We start from the raw sequence: 18701 nt of genomic DNA on the forward strand, positions 1-18701 counted from the left end.
CATTATTCAAACTGGAGGCATTCTGGTCCGAGTCAAAAGACATGAGGAAACACAGGTATTTATCTACGGTCAAAGTGAGCAATCATTTAGAAGACGCTTCATGAAATTCGATCAGGAACGTCGTGATCACTTCAGACAATGGGAGAAGTGTTAGAGAAATTATGTGCTTGGTTGATCCCAGCAATGGGTGACAAAGGGGTAAGAATGTGTGCTAAGCCAGCACTCTGGTACCTGGTAGAAAATAAGGCGGGCCTTATCAAACCTGGTTTTAAACAATGATATACCTACAGCTAAAAGACAATTACTGAAATCCCTACAGGAAAACTAAGCTCAATTCTAAGCCTGAAATTATCTGGTTTCTAGTAGCTTTTTTCCTCTTTGAAATAGTTATTTTTCTAAATGATGCTTGATAATAAGCACTCCTGATTTCTTAAGAACCTAATTATAGAAGAGACTGCACTCAGGGTCCCACAGTTGACCACGGTGCTACGGCTGGAGGCCACCTTTGGTGGAACAAGGCATTTGAACTCTGGCTCTCTTGAAAAATCCTAAGTATCACTCTATCCAGCTGCCTGCCTTGCCCTCAACCCAATCTCTCCACTGTACAAAATGATGCTTGAGGGAAACTGGCATGGAAAGTAGATCTTGGAGTGTAGGCCCGAAACTTGGAGGCAAAAAGAGTCCTCTGGTGTCCTGTGGTCCCACCAGAGTAGGCAACTAGGGACTTAGGCCAGGTCCTACGGAGTAGTGAGGAATTTTTCTGTTTGGAGGTCCCTCTGCTATACAGATTTCTATGGAACCTGCCACTGCAGTGGGCAGCAGGGCATGTCTGAGGCTTCTAGCTGCCTCTCCATCTATGGAACGCATGAAATTTAACACATACTTAGCATTAAGACTCAGATACATGGATAGGCCAAGCCAAAACCACTATATGCAATTAGATACCAGTTCAAATTCTTACAAACCCTAAAAATTCTTGAGTTATTGAAAACTCTAAAGGACTTTCCAGACTTGTGCCAAGAACTGAAACTAGGCTGTTTATTTTTTCTTTTTAGTCTTAACCTACATATCACAAGAGGAAGAAATGACATGCCTTAATTGGAACCTGCTTTTAATCTTTCTCATGTAGTACGTTCTTTTGAAAAGTCTCTGCTAAGATCTCAGAAAGCAAGGTTCTTCATATTCCTTATACGTTTACTTTAATAAACAAAAAAAGTTTTCTCCCAAAAGGTTTATTCGTCGCATTTAAAGTACAAAACCAAATACACAGATCCAGATATTGAACCATATATACATATCTATACATATGTTATTCAGACCTACGTAAACCCATCTGTACATTCTAATGTATCCACCAATAACATCTCTTGAATAAAAAGCAACATATCTCTAAACAAACGAACAGTTATTAGTAACACTGCCATTTGAAAGTATAGAAAAAGATACTTCACAGGAATAGGAGAATTACCAAGTATAAATCCAATATGTTCACATGGACTCCTATAGGAATAATTAAAAGATGAACCTGCCAATCAAAGTCTTTGGGCATAACAACTCTATAAAAGAAACTTGAGTTATGAGAAGATATTTTATAAGGTTAATTACATTCTAAGAGATTGTTTTGATTTGGTTTTTAATTTAAAGAAAGGACTTTATTTTCTCTAATAGCACAGCATTTCTAAGTCTTATTTTCTATGGAGTTGGAATGAATCTTTAGGCAACTACGTATACCTGTTAAAAATTAAACTGGTCACAAAAAATATATATATATATATATAACACTGGTCACTAAAAATGATAACCGATTTTTAACACTGTGTTAAAAGCACAGTTCTTTCTTCAGGAGGAAAGCAGAAATTTTAGACTTGCCAGATACAGAATACGTGATGTCTCTAAACACAGAGATGTCCTGCTGATCGTGGGGACTAAGTTATAACAGCTTCTTTGTTCTAGAATGTCACCTACCTCACATGCAGACCACAGGATACTAGGCCTCAGATGCCTAAACAGCACCATTCCAGGCACAGAACTTTCTCAGTGCCTATTCCCATAACTGGGAACACACACACACATACATACAGAGATACGGGTCATTATTAAAATCAGATTTATTAATGGCTTCACAGTAGCAACACAAAATGTACTATCACCTTTCCATAGGAAAGGTTATATTTACTCTACACACTTCAGTCTTGAAATGTGGCCCCCAAAAGCATTCAATTCCCAATCATCAATGAATTTGCTGAGGGTCCCACACCCTCCAATCCCAATTCAGCAGAGCAAGAGCCCCTCCTTGGCTGCCAGGCGCTGGCAGTGGACTTTGTCTTGCTGCAGCTCTTCATGATTTGGATGCCAGAGCTTCATAATGATCCTTTCAATGTTGAGAGCATATACAGTGTGTGTAGGAATGACTTCCCTGTGTACCTGGGATTGAAAACATATCAGCACGTCTCCCATTATACTTCAGTATACTTACTTTTCCAACACAGAAAATGAAAGTAAGATCTGTGTCAACAAAATACTCACACAAAAGACACACAAACCTGTAAGTTTTAAGCCAGAACCTAATTAATCCCAAATCAGATAACAAGAAAACAAGGAAATGACAAGGCTCTGAAATAGAAATAAGGGGACAAGGAGATTTTTTTTCTTTCACTGGGGAGGTGAGAGATGCGGGAGGTAAGTTAGGAAGGACTCTTGAGCCGGGGGTTTGAAAGATTGGGTTACTATTAATGGCTTTAATAACAAACAATAGAAACTGAAAAACAAAAGCCAGGAAATGGAAAAGCTAGTGAATATCTTTGTAGACTTGAAGAAACTTTGAGCCTATCCATAAATCCAGGTAAACCTTAAGGAGCCAAGAGTTACCTGCAAAGCTTCAAAAAGGTCGTACATGTTCACTGGAGGCAAAGTCGTGGGTAGCGTGTCCCCCGAGCACGCCAGCAGGAGTGCGGCCTGCTGCTCAGCATCGTCAGGAGGCAGGTGAGACGCTGGATTCTGACCAGTACAAGGAGCAGAAAAGGCTGGAGGGCTGGAAACAAAATGTTTCAGAAATATTACCAGTAAGTAAGATGGGAACAACTGAACAAACAGAATAGGGATGGGCTGCAAGAATACTTCCTATAAAATATATCTCAACGTGAATCAGAAATCCAGTTATCTTTCAGCCAGTGTATACACGAGTAGTCTATAGTTTTAATTTTTAAAGGCAGCCCATCTGTTGGGCTGGAAATAAAATGCAGTGCAACTGCATTTACCCTTCTCCCTCCACAGTGCTAAAATACTAAGTCAGGATACTGAGTCAAAATTGTTCCCTGCCCTTAAAGAGCTTCTAGTTGGAAAAAAGTAACAGACCTTCATTAAAGGAAAATGAAATTGGAAACAACCAACCTGGAGAGGAAGGTAGATGATACTGGAGACAACAGGATCAAAAATAACAAGCAAGAAAAGAAAATAAAGCACAAAAAAAGCAACAGGCAAAAATGAGGGTGGAGAAAATTCATCCAGATCTTGCCAATTTCCCAAAATAGAACCCAGGTATAACATCAGCTGGGAAGTCAGACATAATTTTTGTATCGTAATACAGTAGGAGATAACCTATGCAATTCTGGAGAACACGCAGGAGGTGAAACAACAGTGAGGAGGGAACTAGAACAAAAGCACAAGTGGAGCGTGAGCGTGGGCTCCGGCAGCAGACAAAGGCAGCGCTGATAGAGAAACAAGTGGCCGACGGTGAGACAGGAGCTTCACAGGGACAGGCTGGCAGGGGGAGAGGGCAGCTGGAGGCCCGGCAGGGTCACACACGGCTCCAGCACTCGCCCGCTACGAGGGGCCACTCTTTTACTCTTTTTGGTTTGTTTTTCTCTAGAGAAGAATGACTCACACATGAGAACAAATAATCCCAAACAGATATGCCTGAATGAGATTAAGAAAGTAAATCTTCACCTATGGCAATCTAAATAGTGAACCCAGTTTAAGCCAGTGATCTTCAAGATGAGCCCTGTGAGCCGTCTCAAGGTCTTCGGGGCCATGAAACAGGCACCAGTACCATGCCCTCCCCGTGGTGTCAGCACCATCTGCTCTCTTCAACTCCCTGCTCGGCTTTCCCACCCCACACCCCTCACTGTCACTCCTCCTGCCTTCCCTGCCCATTACTTCTTCCCCAGCATCACTCCTGCCAGCCTTCCCAATCACACTTTTTTCTCTGAAGTTTTATCTCTCTTGTCATCTCTTTACCTCTCTTCTCCCTGAAAAGGGACAACACAGGGATGAAGGTAATTCAGGTCATCTCAGAGGGATGACTCAGAATATCAGAGAGGTCCTGGGAGCCCACAGTGGAGTGCAGACAGAGAGGTTCCAGAGATCGGAGCTGAGAGACCAGAACTGCACAAGAGGATGCCAAGAGCAACCTGATGACACCCAGCACAGGCCGCTATCTTGAGCTACAGCTAAAAAAGCCAGAAAAGGACCTGGAGAGACACCTACTGCTCCTCCTCCCACCATCAAGAAACCCAACCTTGACCCAACAAGCACAGGCCACGTTCCTGAGTGAGAGCTGGCCCACTCCCCCCACCAGTCAGGTGATGCCCCTCAGGAACCATCCAGACGCACTGCCCCAGGGAACTATTCCACTGTACTTCGGAAAGTGGGGGGCACTCACTTTAAACCACATGCAGCGGCCAAACTCTACAACTTCACTCCTAACATAAAGAGTACCATAAGAATTCACTGGTTATCACGCAAGGATGCAACTTAAGAAAATAAAACCATACTGCTCTCAGAGGTACCTTAGACGCACAGAGCCCCAGTAACCAACTTTAACAGTGGTCTATTACAAAAGAGTAGTGTAACCAATTAGGAAGGATGGAAGCAAAGATCACAAGAAACTTCACATACCTTTCTATTAAGTTGTTGTAAGCTACTACACTGTTCTTCAGGTATGGCTGTGGGGTCACATTACTACCAAAGGCATATTTAAAATGACCATCACGTAATCGATAAGCTTTCCTTCTTGACACAACTGATGTCAATATATCTTTAAGGTGATTCTGTAAAAACAAGAAAAAAAAGAGAAAAATAGCATGAACTCCTCTTTAAAAGCAAACCATAAAACTTACTTTGACCAAAAAATGTTTATTGGCATTTAGTGGATGGAGATGTGAGACAGGCAAACAAGTGCTGAAACCAGATGAATGTTCACGAAACAGCCACAGAGCCATACATACCAGGGTACGAGGGTACAGAAAAGAGCAAAGGGAGACACGCTATTTTTATTTAGTTCTATTTAGGATGGGCTTGCTCTACTTTAAAATTTATTAAAGTTTTTATATCTCTGAATTGGCTCCTCTCCCTCAAAAATGATGTTCAGATAGCTTTAAATAAAGTACAAAAATAAGTAATTTTTTTAAGCAGCAAACTACCTTGAAGCTTGGTTTAAAATGGTACAAAATGTTTCACCATCAGGAACATATTGGTTATAGTGCCCAATCTACTAAAATCCTTGCATAAAAAGAACCTTGGCTCTCTCAAAAGCCACATAAACAAAAGATATATAGGAAATAAACAGAAAGTTAGGTATTTAATATCTCTTCGCCCTTGTGAGAGCCAAGTACCTAAGAGAGGGTTAGAGAATGTCTGCGAAAATAGAGACAGAACCAGTCCCAGCCTATCCTTATTAACAGGGGTGCTGGGGTCAGGGATGATGTTTCAATTCTACCAATAAGATCAGCTCATGTCAGGACTTCATGGTACAACTTATGATTCAATGTTTATAACTTCTTGAGAAAGCTATTATAATCTCTGAGGTACCGGCAAGGAAACGGAGGCCCAGAGAATTGAAAGGAATGACCCAGCGTCACCAGTCAGTACCTGTGCACTCTAGACCCCAGTGTCTGTTCTGTCGAGTAACTAAATGAGTAAAATGAATGAATGAAAGAGTGTGCTGAGACAAGAATCCCACAGTTCAGATGCCAAGTCTAATAATGCTCTTCAAATGCCGTACCACAGCAACATCAAGTGATTTTAATCTTTAGGATTCTCAATCTCTTTTTTTTTTTTCTTTTTTTGCTTAAAAACTGTCCCCTTGTTGAGAAATTAAACATCCAAAGTGTTATGCAAGTAACCTTTCTGAAAAGTTTAGTCTGTTAACTGAAGGCAATTGTTTGGATTGTGATGTTTCTCCCCTCAAAAGAAAACAACTTTCAATGACAATTCTGAGATCAGAGTCACATTTTAGTTCTTTTCTTGCAGTACCAGCTTTGAATAACTCACACCAGCTTGTCACATTCAATCTGTAAGAGTGTTTCTGCCACCAGCAAACCAACCTCCACTGCATAGACCACAGCTGAGACAGCCTCCTCGGTGACGTTGTCCAGCCCATGCTCGTAAGCAGTCACTATCATTCTCCCTTCAAGCTGACCCCGAGTGGGAAGCATCATTGTGTGGGAACAAAGTTTCAAGTCATCATCATCTTGGGGATCCTTGGCCACAAACTGCTGGGCTCCCGAGAGAGGATTTTGAGGCTGGAATCTATGCTATGGGTAAGAAAACTTTTCAAAATTATTCATTATGTGGCAAGTAATAAGACACAAACAAAAGTAACCTATGAATTGGACCTGAGATCCCACAAATTAATGCCACCAAAACTATACCACAAGAGTTAAAAAAAAAAAAAGTAACTCATGCACAACTAATCACAGATTCACACCCATTACACAGTAATAATGAAGACATGAGTTATGGGGAATAACAGTACTATGCATAGCAGTTTATTCTATTCAATTAATACCTCGGTAATCACAGAATATATGGCTCTGTGCTAAAAATAACAACTGGGGAGAAGGAGAAGATATAAAACTATATTCAAACAAGTCAGAGTATTTTAAGAATACTTGTAAGTAAGCAGATTCTGAAAATAAAAATATATAATTAATGCTTAAGAAAAGCCCTAAAAAAACCCAGCTAACCAATATAACAGATCTAATAACAAATATTCCAAGATAATGTAGGGTAGTGTAACTCTTACCATTATCTTCTACTAACAACTCTCAACACAGAATCTTTCTAAGACACAGTCATTAGTTTTTTTAAAAATAGTTTCTCCCAATCTTTTCCGCTTATAAAATCTCAGCCTTCCTCTGGGAGATGCTGATAGCCCAATTATACTCTCCATAATCAGTGGGAGATATGCCTCAGTAGCTTTTGCTTAAGCCCAACTCACAAGATTTTGTAGCGAATATGGCTTGTCCTGTTTGAAGTTTGTACTATAAAAGCAATACTTGTTGTTTTTCCATTTTCCAAGTAAGTATAAAACTGTATTTTATATCAAACATGCTTTTTTAAACCAAGTATACCTCTCTGGAGATACTGATGCCCTCCAGATCGAATATTCTTGACTTAAAACATAGAGCCAAGGTAGAAATAAATAAATATTTGTTAATGTTAATGAATAAAGCTATCAATACCCAGTCAAATCTATAAAAGGGATACTTTTGGGAAACTGTGTTCCCTGGATATAAACCAGAAAAAAAAAAAGCAAGTTATTCTAAAACGTTTACAAATTTTATAGCCCAATGCCTTCAAGATTTCTCTGAGGATCCCCAGAAGGCTCAAGGCCTAGTGGGGCGTCAGCAGCATCCTGCCAGAGGCCTCTGGGCCTCCTGGACCCTTGGAACAGAAGTCTTCAATCTGAGAAACATTATTCATTCCACACAGATATTTAAGAGGAAAAAGAACACAGGCATAGTTGTTGAATTACTGAAAAATCATTAGGTACTAATGATAACATATTAATAATTACACAATAACAAACTGGAATAAAAATTCAGACACAATCTTTGAAACCCTCTTCACCAGATTCAAATATAATAACACCGTTTTCTCCCCAAATCATGCCCTTTTTTTTCAACTTTACTACCAGAATTGTAATATTCATTAAAAAACTAAAGCCAGTTCCATCACACCAGTGCTTAAATCAGTTGTTACCAAGATCTACTAAACAACCTACATCAAATTTCTGACGAACAGAAGAAAGCTTTTTCTTTCCCTTTGGTTTTCCAGGTTTGGCTGCAGAACCCCCTGTCCAGGGTAAAGATCCAGCACCCTCTATAAGACAGAGAAACAACAATCATAAGAGAAAAGAATGACAACTGATAACTGCTAAGTTTGTTTTCACTTTAGGCTAAAAAAGTATGAAATGCTCAAATGATGAAAATGAACAAATGCTTAAATTCAGATCTCTCATTCTCCTTCTCTAAACAAAACATTCTCCTTCCCTAAACACAACTTCTCTCAAATCACAATTTTTCTCTAGCTGTAACCAAAATTGTTCTTTTAGGAAGACAAATTTGTTTTTCACATTTTTCATTGTTTACTGGGTGTTTGTTTGCTTACTAGTAGCAGTAGTATTATAAAAGCAGGACAGAATTTTCTAGTTCAAGATGGTGAAATAAGCACATGTATTTGTCTCCTCTCTCTTCCAAGACCCTACTAAATATGATAGTAGAAAAAAGTAAATGGGGGCTTCCCTGGTGGCGCAGTGGTTGAGAGTCCGCCTGCCAATGCAGGGGACACGGGTTCGTGCCCCGGTCCGGGAAGATCCCACATGCCGCGGAGCGGCTGGGCCTGTGAGCCGTGGCCGCTGAGCCTGCACTCCGCAACGGGAGAGGCCACAACAGTGAGGGGCCCGCGTACCACACACACACACAAAAGTAAATGGCACACATCCAGAACACAGATAAAAAGCAAAACGAGTGGCAGACCAAGATGAGATATCAACAAATTTCAAAGATGGGCTAAAAAGGAGCCAACTTACAAAGCGGACACTTGGAAGCTGTGACCTAAGTTGGCAAGGTTGGTAAACAGGTGGAAGTAAATAAACCTGACTAGTAGATATCCACAAAGAATCTGGATTTGGAGAAGGTGAGTGCAGTGGGAACCAGAAGGGATAGTACAGCTTAAAACAAGATTAATGGAAGATCTATATTGAAAAGTCATCCATAGAAACCCCTTCCCTCACCCCCAGGACTGAACTCAGTACAAAACAAAAATGCAGGGTCTCTTGCTCAAAAGTTAAGAATTTCAAAACAACCATAGTACAGCACTAAACCAAGTGCAGGCCCTTCCAAGTTCATGGACAGTTCCTGGCCCCATGAAACCAGCCCCACTCACTCCTGTACACAGTGCAGTATAAACAGGTGGCAGGGAATGGAGAATGGAGAACTCTTCTCTAGTTAAATAGAACAAAATTTCTGGGATTTACTGAGGTAGCTGGTATGAATGTTGGTACCCTAGAGCACAGTTCTCTGCAGCTGGCATTTGAGGAACCTCACTGTAATGGCTGGCCTCCCGTCAGCTCACTCTAAAGCACAATCTCCAGGTTTTATGCTTCATTCGTAAATGTGGATTCTCAGACATTTGATGATAAGCTGTAACATGGTAAGAAAGACCAAAGTAAAAAAAAAAAAAAAAAAAAAATTGAGATCCTAGAGATAAAGAATTCAGGCAACACAAAGAACTTGAATAATTTCTAATTCATATCCTCAGAGAAGTCTGAGAAGATGGGTATCCATAAAACAAAAAGAAGACGCTACAAGAATTGCTGAATTAAAGAATGCACTGGACAGAAGGGCTGAAAGAAAGAATTGAGGAAATCTCACAAAACACAGAGCAATAAGGCAAGATGGATGTTTAAAACCAGTCAATCCAGAAAGACGTTTCAGCACACTATACGGAGCCACTGAGGTCCCATAAGAAGAACAAAAAGCAAAAGCAGTTGGTCTTTGAGAACAAGCTGGTCTAGGAGGGGGAAGCTTTTCATTCTAAGACCCTCTGTACTATTTTTTTTAAACCATGAACATACATAGTTTAGTGTTAAAAAAAAAATCAAAAGTTATACAAGCTCATTACAGTACACTTGAAAAAAATATCCCAAATAATTTTTTTAGGAAAAGAAAAAAAAAAATCACCCATCATTCTAGCAAAACATTATTTCATCTTGATGTTTTTGGAAGAATGAGTTCGTAAAGCTTTGAAAAAATATTCCTGGTTCCTCAGCTAAAAAAGAACTGTTTGGAAAGTCAAGTTCCTCTTCTCCATCGCTTTAAGTATCTTTGGCACACCTAGATCACACCTGATAAGACCAGTCAATCTTAGATGATTTCCCTGATGAATGGAACTTGATGTTAGGCGATGCTGCTGCTGAGTGGCCAAATATACCTCGGGTGAGGAAGCAAAGCACGGCAAGGACTAACTCTGACCCCAAGGAAGGAGGGCTTCACAGCAGCAGTCAGATTTTGGTTTGGATCCAACACTTCTACTTACTAGCTGAAGAGGGCCTCAGGTAAGTTTTTATTTTGTTTTGTTTTCTCTCCTCTGAAGTTTGTTTCCTAGCATATAAGAAAAGAGGCTAATACCTCTGAAGAGTTGTTGTGAGGATTAATGATAACGCACATAAAGCGTCTAAGGCACTGCAGTTACGGTATTCAATAAATAACATTATTAACATCATCTTTCCTGCCTGACTTAGAAAAACAGTAACCAACCTGATCACAATCATTAAAGTACAAAAAACTGTATTTCTATACTTCAATAGAAATCACCTCTTTGTTGCCAGCAAATATTAATTTCATTTTAAAGGAAGACATTTTGGGTGTTTGAGAAATAACCTCTAAATTCTAATGTTTCTTCATTTATTTTTAACCAACAACAAATATTCAAGAATATCAAAGGCTTTATTTAATTAAAATCAGCCACCTATACTAATACCACTTCGTATTTGTTTGGCATTTTTTATTTTTAAGAGCACTTTTTGCATGTTCTTTCATCTGTTTTTTTTTTTTTTTAATAATCCTGCAGGGTAGATATTACTGTCTCTATTTTATAAATGTGGACGCTAAGAACACTCAATAATTAACTACATTATCTAAGCTAGTGGCAAAACCTAAACTTGAACCCAAGCCCCTTGACTCCTATCAACCAAGGTTTTTATTTTTATTTTTTTGCGGTACGCAGGACTCTCACTGCTGTGGCCTCTCCCATCGCGGAGCACAGGCCCCGGACGCGCAGGCTCAGCGGCCATGGCTCACGGGCCCAGCTGCTCAGCGGCATGTGGGATCTTCCTGGACCGGGGCACGAACCCGCGTCCACTGCATCGACAGGAGGACTCTCAACCACTGCGCCACCAGGGAAGCCCCAACCAAGGTTTTTATTTCCGATCATCCCACTGAACCTTTTGGGTGGGTGCCACTTTAGAATATACCTACCTAAAAAGTAAGATCTAATCCTCACAATGTTGGCTTTTCTGATCAAATTAAACTTTATACAATGAAGTGGATTATCTTTATGATCTAACTGGCGAAAGTCCACTTCTATTTAAATTAAATAAAACATTAGAAATGTGACACAGTGTAGGATGTGCAGTGAGGGGTGTGGTGAGGAGTGGAAAACTGCCTTCCCTCTCTAACACCAACCTCCGTAAACAAACGCTCACTGCTTATTATTCTTCACACCAATGGCGACTTCTTTGAGTGTGGAGAACAAGCCTTTAGGAGATCTCATCTGAACTCTCTATCTTACAACAGAGCTTAGTAGAGGGGGATGATACAAAATACTAGTCACTTCTAGGTAAACATGGGCTTTTAATAAATGATCATCAGAATCACCACAGGCCCTTTAAACAACAAAAACTTCAATTTAATCTACAGTAGGAGGTACCTGTAAATTCAAGTTTTTAACAAGAGCCCAGGATAAGCTTTATCATGAGGCAAAGTTTTAATGCATTTACCTTTTTTTTTTGACTGATTAAAATAAAATTGAAAGAGGGGACTTGTACCACTTAAGCTCCAAAAAATTAGGGACAAAGGAATCATTCTGTCTATACCTATTTATTTAGGTCGAAGTGACAGACTTAGCATCCACATACCTCCCCACCATGCTGCTATTACTACCTTTGTTCTTCACCAATAGTTTGCCAAACACATGCTGACGCTCCAACCTTCCAGGTGCTAATATCTCACTTAATTAAGAATAGGAGAAAGTCCAGGTTCTCAACATATGCTGTGGTTTCCCCTCCACGTACTTTACCGTCCCTATATCTATGGAAACGCTCTCCTAACCACCAAATTCCCTCCCTTCACTCCTCAGCTTCTTCCTCCTGACCACCTACCCTCCTCCTCACTTCTCATTTATTTAAGTAATCTAAACCCAGCTGAATGGGGGGTAAAGACCAAAAGTCAATGAAAGGACAGAGAAATCACCTGCTTTAAAAAGGTTCTATAGAAGAATCTCTATTACACAATAAAATGTTTCTTCTGAGCAGTTCAAAGAACATTTCATTTGCAAACAAGTCTGTTAAAGGAAGTGAAAGTCTAGTAAGCCCAGCATTCTGTGGTTTTGCTGACTGACATCCCTGGAGGTGTTTCCACTCCCTTACCTGGTGTAGACACCAAAATCTGACAACGCGTGAGAATAGCCAGGAGGAAATCGTTGTGAGAATGGACTGAAAAAGGGAAGATTGTCACAAGTCAAATACAGAATATTTACAACATAAGGAACCCACTGTTTCAGTCTAGCTTTTAAGGACTTTGGATATCCCCTTCTCTGCCATTCTTTCCATTTAATTTTAAATATCCACATTATTTAAATGACCTTATACCACTAAAACCAAAATTTTTTTAAAATTTTAAATAAACTTTTAATTTATTGCAAATCTGGGAAAACTTCAGAACAGTAAAATAACTCCCCAGATAATTATTTTACCATTATCCTGTGTGAGAAGTCTATGAGCTTCAAGGTCAAACTCTTCTTTGCTGATCTTCTGCTTGAACCACAACTTTAAGTTAGCCCAGTATCTGCAGAGGCAGAAACAATATTAAGAGCCTCAGGTTTTGCTTCTTCCCCAAGTTCACCTTATCTGCCTCAACTCCCAGGAAAGGAAGGAAATTTTGCATTCCCTCGTGTTATGGACTGGGTTGTGTTCCCCCCAAATTCATTTGTTGAAGCCCTAACCCCCAGTACCTCAGAATGTGACTCTACTAGGAAGTAGGGCCTTTAAACAGGTAATTAAGTAAAAATGGAGTCGTCAGGGTGGGCCCTAACCCAGTGTGACTGGTGTCCTTATAAGAAGAGATTAGGACACAGAGAGAGAGACAGCAGGCAAAAGCCAAGGGGAGAGGCCTCAGAAGACAACCCTGCTCACACCTTGATGTCAGGCTTCTAGACTCCAGAACTGTGAGAAAATAAATCTCTGTTGTTTAAGCTACTTAGGAGTCCGAATACCATCACAAGAAGGAAAGTCCTCCCTAAAAGGGACTGAGCAGTAGTCATAGAATCAGACTCATGAGTCAACCAGCCAAAAACCACTGCTGTACCTTTCCTTTCTCACTGCTGCCCTTCTAAAAGACCTGCTCACCAGAAACCTACACTTAAGATTTATATTTTAAAGTATTATTAAAATTGTCAAATATTGCATATTTGAAAATTGCTGAGGAGATCTTAAAAGTTCTCATCACAAGAAAAAAATTTTTTAAACTATGTATGGTGAGTGACATGAACTAGAGTTACTGTGGTGACCGTTCTGCAATATATACAAATACTGAATCATTATGTTGTACCCCTGAGACTAATATACACTTATATGTCAATTATACCTCAATTTTAAAAAGATTTATATTTTAAAATGTGTATGTGTTTTATGGGCATTAATACCAATTCTGGGCAACCTCTTTCCTTTCAAATGAACTCAAGTTTTAATCTATCCTGGCTGAATGGGATTCTAAAACAGCTCGCCACAAAGAAAAACACCTGAGCATAGGAGAAACTTAGTGGTTTTTAAAGTGAAAATCAACCACTAATCATAAAAATTACTAGTTAACTAGTAGGAAGAAAGGATCCAATCTTTTATACCTTAACAACATTATTAGAAATAGGAGTAAAATACTTTACTTTTCACATCCACACCCCTTGTTTCCGTGCTGAAGAAAGATACTCCTCCTTCAAGAAACAGGGCTAAAAATTACTTAGTATGTTTTACAATCACTTTCAATTCACGATTAACTACTTTCTAATGCTCATTTGAGTTTCTAACAGAAAAGAACAAAAAAAAGGAGCGATTCCTAAACGAGATGGTTTAATGCTCTCACTGACCTATTATACCCATGGCAGGGTTTCTCCTGTTCTCCCATATGTAGACTAGCTTAAGTCTGACTAAGTATATATGTAATTGCCTGGGTTTCTGTGCTTTGCCCTCATCCCCCCCTTCCCCCCACACCGGAGAAAACCCGTAGCTTTAGTGGCGTCTTAAAGCTTCCCAAGACCCATTTCATTCAACAGCAAAACATGTTAGTTCTAGAGCCTGGCACCATGTTCCACGTGACTAGTCACACCCAGCAGTCAATAATAACTTCCCAACATCAAACACTTAAATGCCCCAACCTCTGCTTTTTTTTTTCAAAGAACAACTAAAAAATGAAATAAAGCTCCACAGAAAAACAGAAGTCTTTTCCTATCCCATTTTATACAACAAAAGAAAATAGTAACATGAGAAAAACTTCATTATTTTAAAAGCCCTGTGTTCCTATTTTATAAGAAAGAGGCAAATATATTTATATTTGGTGTATGAACTTGTTCCAGAACTAAGGCAAGGCTCTGCCAACATGATGCTGTCTATCTTTTCCAGTGGCAAACTTTCAAATAGCCAGCACTGGCTATCAAGTTGAAGACTCGCTCCCCAATCCTGGTCCCTGTATTAACTTGCTGTATAGCCATGGGCAAATGACTGTTTTCCTCAAAAATACCAAAAACAAAGTTAGTCAACCTCTATGTAGGTGAGGATGATGGGTGATGAGTATAAATGGGTCAGACTAGGAAGCACTTGAGATACCTGAAGAAAATTAAATAACATATGGCTAAATCATCCGAAAAACTAGGCACCCATTTGAACCCAGAACTCTACTGGGTACTATACAAAGTGAGTTAGCCAGCAAAGCTCATTTCTTTCTACAAGCTGACATGGGCACACAACCTGACATAAAGAACATTAGGGCCACTGCATAAATAGAAAGCAACTCATATCTGAGTTCCTTATACATCTTATTATATATTTTACCTACGAACAAGGACCACATTTAAATGGTCACGTTGTACAAACCAAAGCTAACTACTCATGGAGGAAATGTGAGAAATTACTGTATAGCAATATCACAGACTGTTCAACCAAGAAGCGCTTTTCAAGGAGCAGAAGGGGGGAAAGACAATGAGAGAACGGAAAAAACTAATAGAGAACAACACTGTACCATTAACTGTTCCTGGCACAAAAGCATATTTTGATTGCGGTGTTAGTGGAGATTCAGCTAAAGATGCACCAAATTAGCTTTGGCAGCTCTATGTGACCAACGTTTGACAGCCAGTGTTGACCTTTAAAGACCAAACAGGAAATGCTAACTTCAACATTTCTGGCGACCCCAAGCTTGTGTGAGGAGTGTGGTATCACAGAGTTCACCATCGCATCTAATCAATCAATTATACACACAAGCCAGGTTTATTGTAACATGGAAACATTCACTTTCAAATATCTGTAAGCATCTTAGATGTAACCGAGTGAAAAGTCTTTTGTGCTTAAAAAGTGTAAATTTTAGCTGTATTACAAAAATAAGCTATAGTAATTAATGAAGGTAAAAGCTGTCAATTTTACTCATTAAAATAATTAAGAATTTTTAATTAAGTAAGCAAGGAAAGAGACAAAGTCAACATGAATATTAAAATATAACTTTAGGTAGAACATTTTATCTTTGGGAATCAATGTTTACAAAAAATTAAATAATTATGCCAAAATAACAGATTAGATGATTAAATTTTAATTCTAGTGTTTGTAGTTTGATTTATTAACGTTCCTAATATTAAAGTAATCTTTAAAAATTATATTTTGTTCTTAGTTATTCCATTTAGGCCATGAGTGTTCCAAGAAGTCTTACATGGGAATTCTGCATATCTATCTTGCGAGGACGAAAAGTAGATTCTGCCACCCCAAAATTTCACAAGAAGGAAAAACTCCAAAGATCACGTATGACATCCAAGTTAAGTAACTTCAATCTCCAGTCATAATGAAAAGTAGAAAGATGAGAAGGAGAAAGTGCTGGAGAAAAAGAAAGATCCCCCAAACACCTTGCTCCTCCGGAAACATCATTTCAAAGTGTCTGTTGAGTAATGCAAACGTGTAGAATATCACAGAAACCATCTAGCAACAACAACACAAGACTTATACTTTTAAACGTTTAAAATTTGCTTCTTATATTTTAGAAAAATAAAATTGTAATAACAATGTTTTGAAAATTTCCAAACTTGACCTTGTACCTCGGAGGGTTCCTTCTATGACTTCAGCCTTGTATTGAGTTACTGATTTTACACTCGGCCATTTCAGCATCTGACCCCACTGTGTACTCGGTCCCCTGCTATAACCTGGGTGAAAGTCTGTCTGAGAGTCTCTGGGGTCCTTTGCAACCCTCTGTAAGGTATCAGAGCCAGAAATCAGATGCAAAGGCCCCAATCCTGCCATGACTTTGAAGAGTTACTTAACCTCTCAAAATCTCAGTCTTCTCATCTATCAAACGGGAATGATAACTGCACCTACCTCACATCTCTGTTGTGAGAATTAGATGAGATAGTACATTTAGGGCGCTTAAAAGGTGTTCAGTAAATGTCTGCTACTACTATCATCACTATAACTGCAGTATTGTTCGGTGACTATTTCACCGGAGGGTCTGTCTGCCTTCCGAAATTGCTGTCCACGCTCTTACCGACAGTGCCTCCACAACACCCGCGCTCAATAAGCCTCTGCCTCCAGGAAGCCCTTCGGGAGCGGGCCGCCTGCGCGGCGCCGGCTCAGACCAGGCCGGTAGTCAGCCACATGCGTCCCGCACCCTCGCACGGCGCACGGACCGCAGTCGCCCAACAGGCCCTTGGGCGTGAAGGCGTGGAGTTAGGTTTTCCCGCCCCACCCAGGACACAGCCTCGGGCGAAGGCGCCCGCGAGGTTCCGGAGGGAACCAGGGAGGCCCGACCCCTCCAGCCGGGTGAGTCGGGGTTGCCCGCCGGCCCCTTCCCGGGCCCGAGAAACCCAGAGGCCCCGCCACCCGCTACGCGAGGGCTGCACAGGCCTCGCGGCCGCGGGGGACAACTCCATAGTGGGTCGGCAGCCCGAAGCTGGGGGAGCACCCGCGCGGAAACCCGGAGGCTGCGTCCGGGGAGTTCTTACTGTTTCACGTTGTCCCCTAGGGCCTCGCTCAAGTTCTTCTTGGCCGCCTCCAGCTCGCTCACAAAGGTCGCCATTGCTCCCCACGTCTCAGCCCGACCTCAGACCCCTCGGCCACAACGACCAGCAACCGAAAAACCAACTCCGCGAAGGCTTCGGCTCTGGAGGCTCCGTCTTCTCCCGCCTGCCCCGCCCCCAAGCTCTGAGAAGACGTTTGTTTGGTTTTCGGCTCCGCCCGCCTTTCTGTAGAGAAAGTGCTGAGCCAAACTCGGTGTTTTTGTGGTCCTCCTGCTCCCGCCCCCTCACATCACGTGACCCGCTTCACCTAGCGCTCCCGCGCCCCACCTAAACCCGCCGCGCCCGGCCCGGGCTGCAGCGTCACCTGCAGGGCTGGCGTATCCCGGGCTCTCAGTCTTACCGCTGCGGAAGTTCCGAATTCGGTCCTTTTAGCTGGATGAATATCTTCCCCCTCCAGGTCAAAAAGTAAATGTAGTATTGACTTTATTCTCTTTCTTTGCCTTATTTTTTTTGCCGATCACTCATCATCTAACATGCCACTTAATTGACTTATCTTTTAATTTTCTGCCTTCTCCAACTAAAATGTGTAAGTTCCGTGAGGACAGGATTTGTGTTTTGTTCACTGATGTTTCCGCAAGTTCCTAGAGCAGTGCCTGGCACATAGTGGGCTCTCGGTAAATATTTGCTGAGTGAATGAAGTAATTTTGAAAAACAGGAAAATGCACGGAAGGATAAGAGGAAAAGAAAGAAAACAAAATGTTACCACCCCGGGAAAAACCCTTTTAACTAAGAGAGATTCCCCCTTCCCATAATTTATAATCATACTCTATCTTCAATTGTGCATCTTGGTAGAGTTTTGTTATATTTATACTTAATAATATAAATGTTTTCCTCTGGTATTGTCTTTATAATCATAATTTTGGTGACAGCATATTAAATACCGCACAGGAGGAAGGCACACAGTAACTTGTTTCCCAATTGTTAGGCTGATTATTTCCATTTTTTTCTATTAAAAGCAATATTGTTATACACTTTATACATAAAGCTTTTCCTCATTTAGGATTATTACTTTAGAACAGAGTCCCATAAATAGAATTACTAATTTAAAGACAGGAGTATTTATAAGAGTCTTGGTGCATATGGTCAAATTGCCTCCCCCAAATTTGAAATAATCCTAAATGGCTTTTAAATCTTGTGTAATTTCTCCACAGAGACTCCTTCAGGCTTCTCCATTCCTTCAGCAAATGTATAGTGAATTCCTATTATGCGCCTGGCAATCTTTTGGGTCCTGGGGATACAAAGATGAACAAGGCAGGTAAAGTCTTCCTATCTGTGTCATAAAACTCTAAAGAAATTTTGACTTTTTAAAAAGTAGTTATCAACTTATGCTTTCCATGGCTCCCCACTGACTACTGAACAAATTCCAGACTCCCTAACCT

General features: G+C 40.5%; 1 protein-coding gene across 1 annotated transcript; it reads right to left on the bottom strand.

Moving 5' to 3' along the window:
• Positions 1-1230: 1230 nt before the first annotated feature.
• TADA1 (transcriptional adaptor 1) lies at positions 1231-17368 on the bottom strand. Its single transcript, XM_082661058.1, has 8 exons — positions 17248-17368; positions 12757-12848; positions 12431-12496; positions 8006-8103; positions 6324-6533; positions 4897-5048; positions 2869-3031; positions 1231-2424 (listed from the first exon to the last, which is right to left on the bottom strand). The coding sequence occupies exons 1-8, from the start codon at positions 17319-17321 to the stop codon at positions 2272-2274; spliced, it is 1008 nt and encodes a 335-aa protein (XP_082517184.1). The 5' UTR covers positions 17322-17368; the 3' UTR covers positions 1231-2271.
• Between the last annotated feature and the right edge of the window lie 1333 nt (positions 17369-18701).

This window comes from Grampus griseus, assembly GCF_964374135.1.
Source record: "Grampus griseus genome assembly, chromosome: 1".
Lineage (NCBI taxonomy): Eukaryota > Metazoa > Chordata > Mammalia > Artiodactyla > Delphinidae > Grampus > Grampus griseus.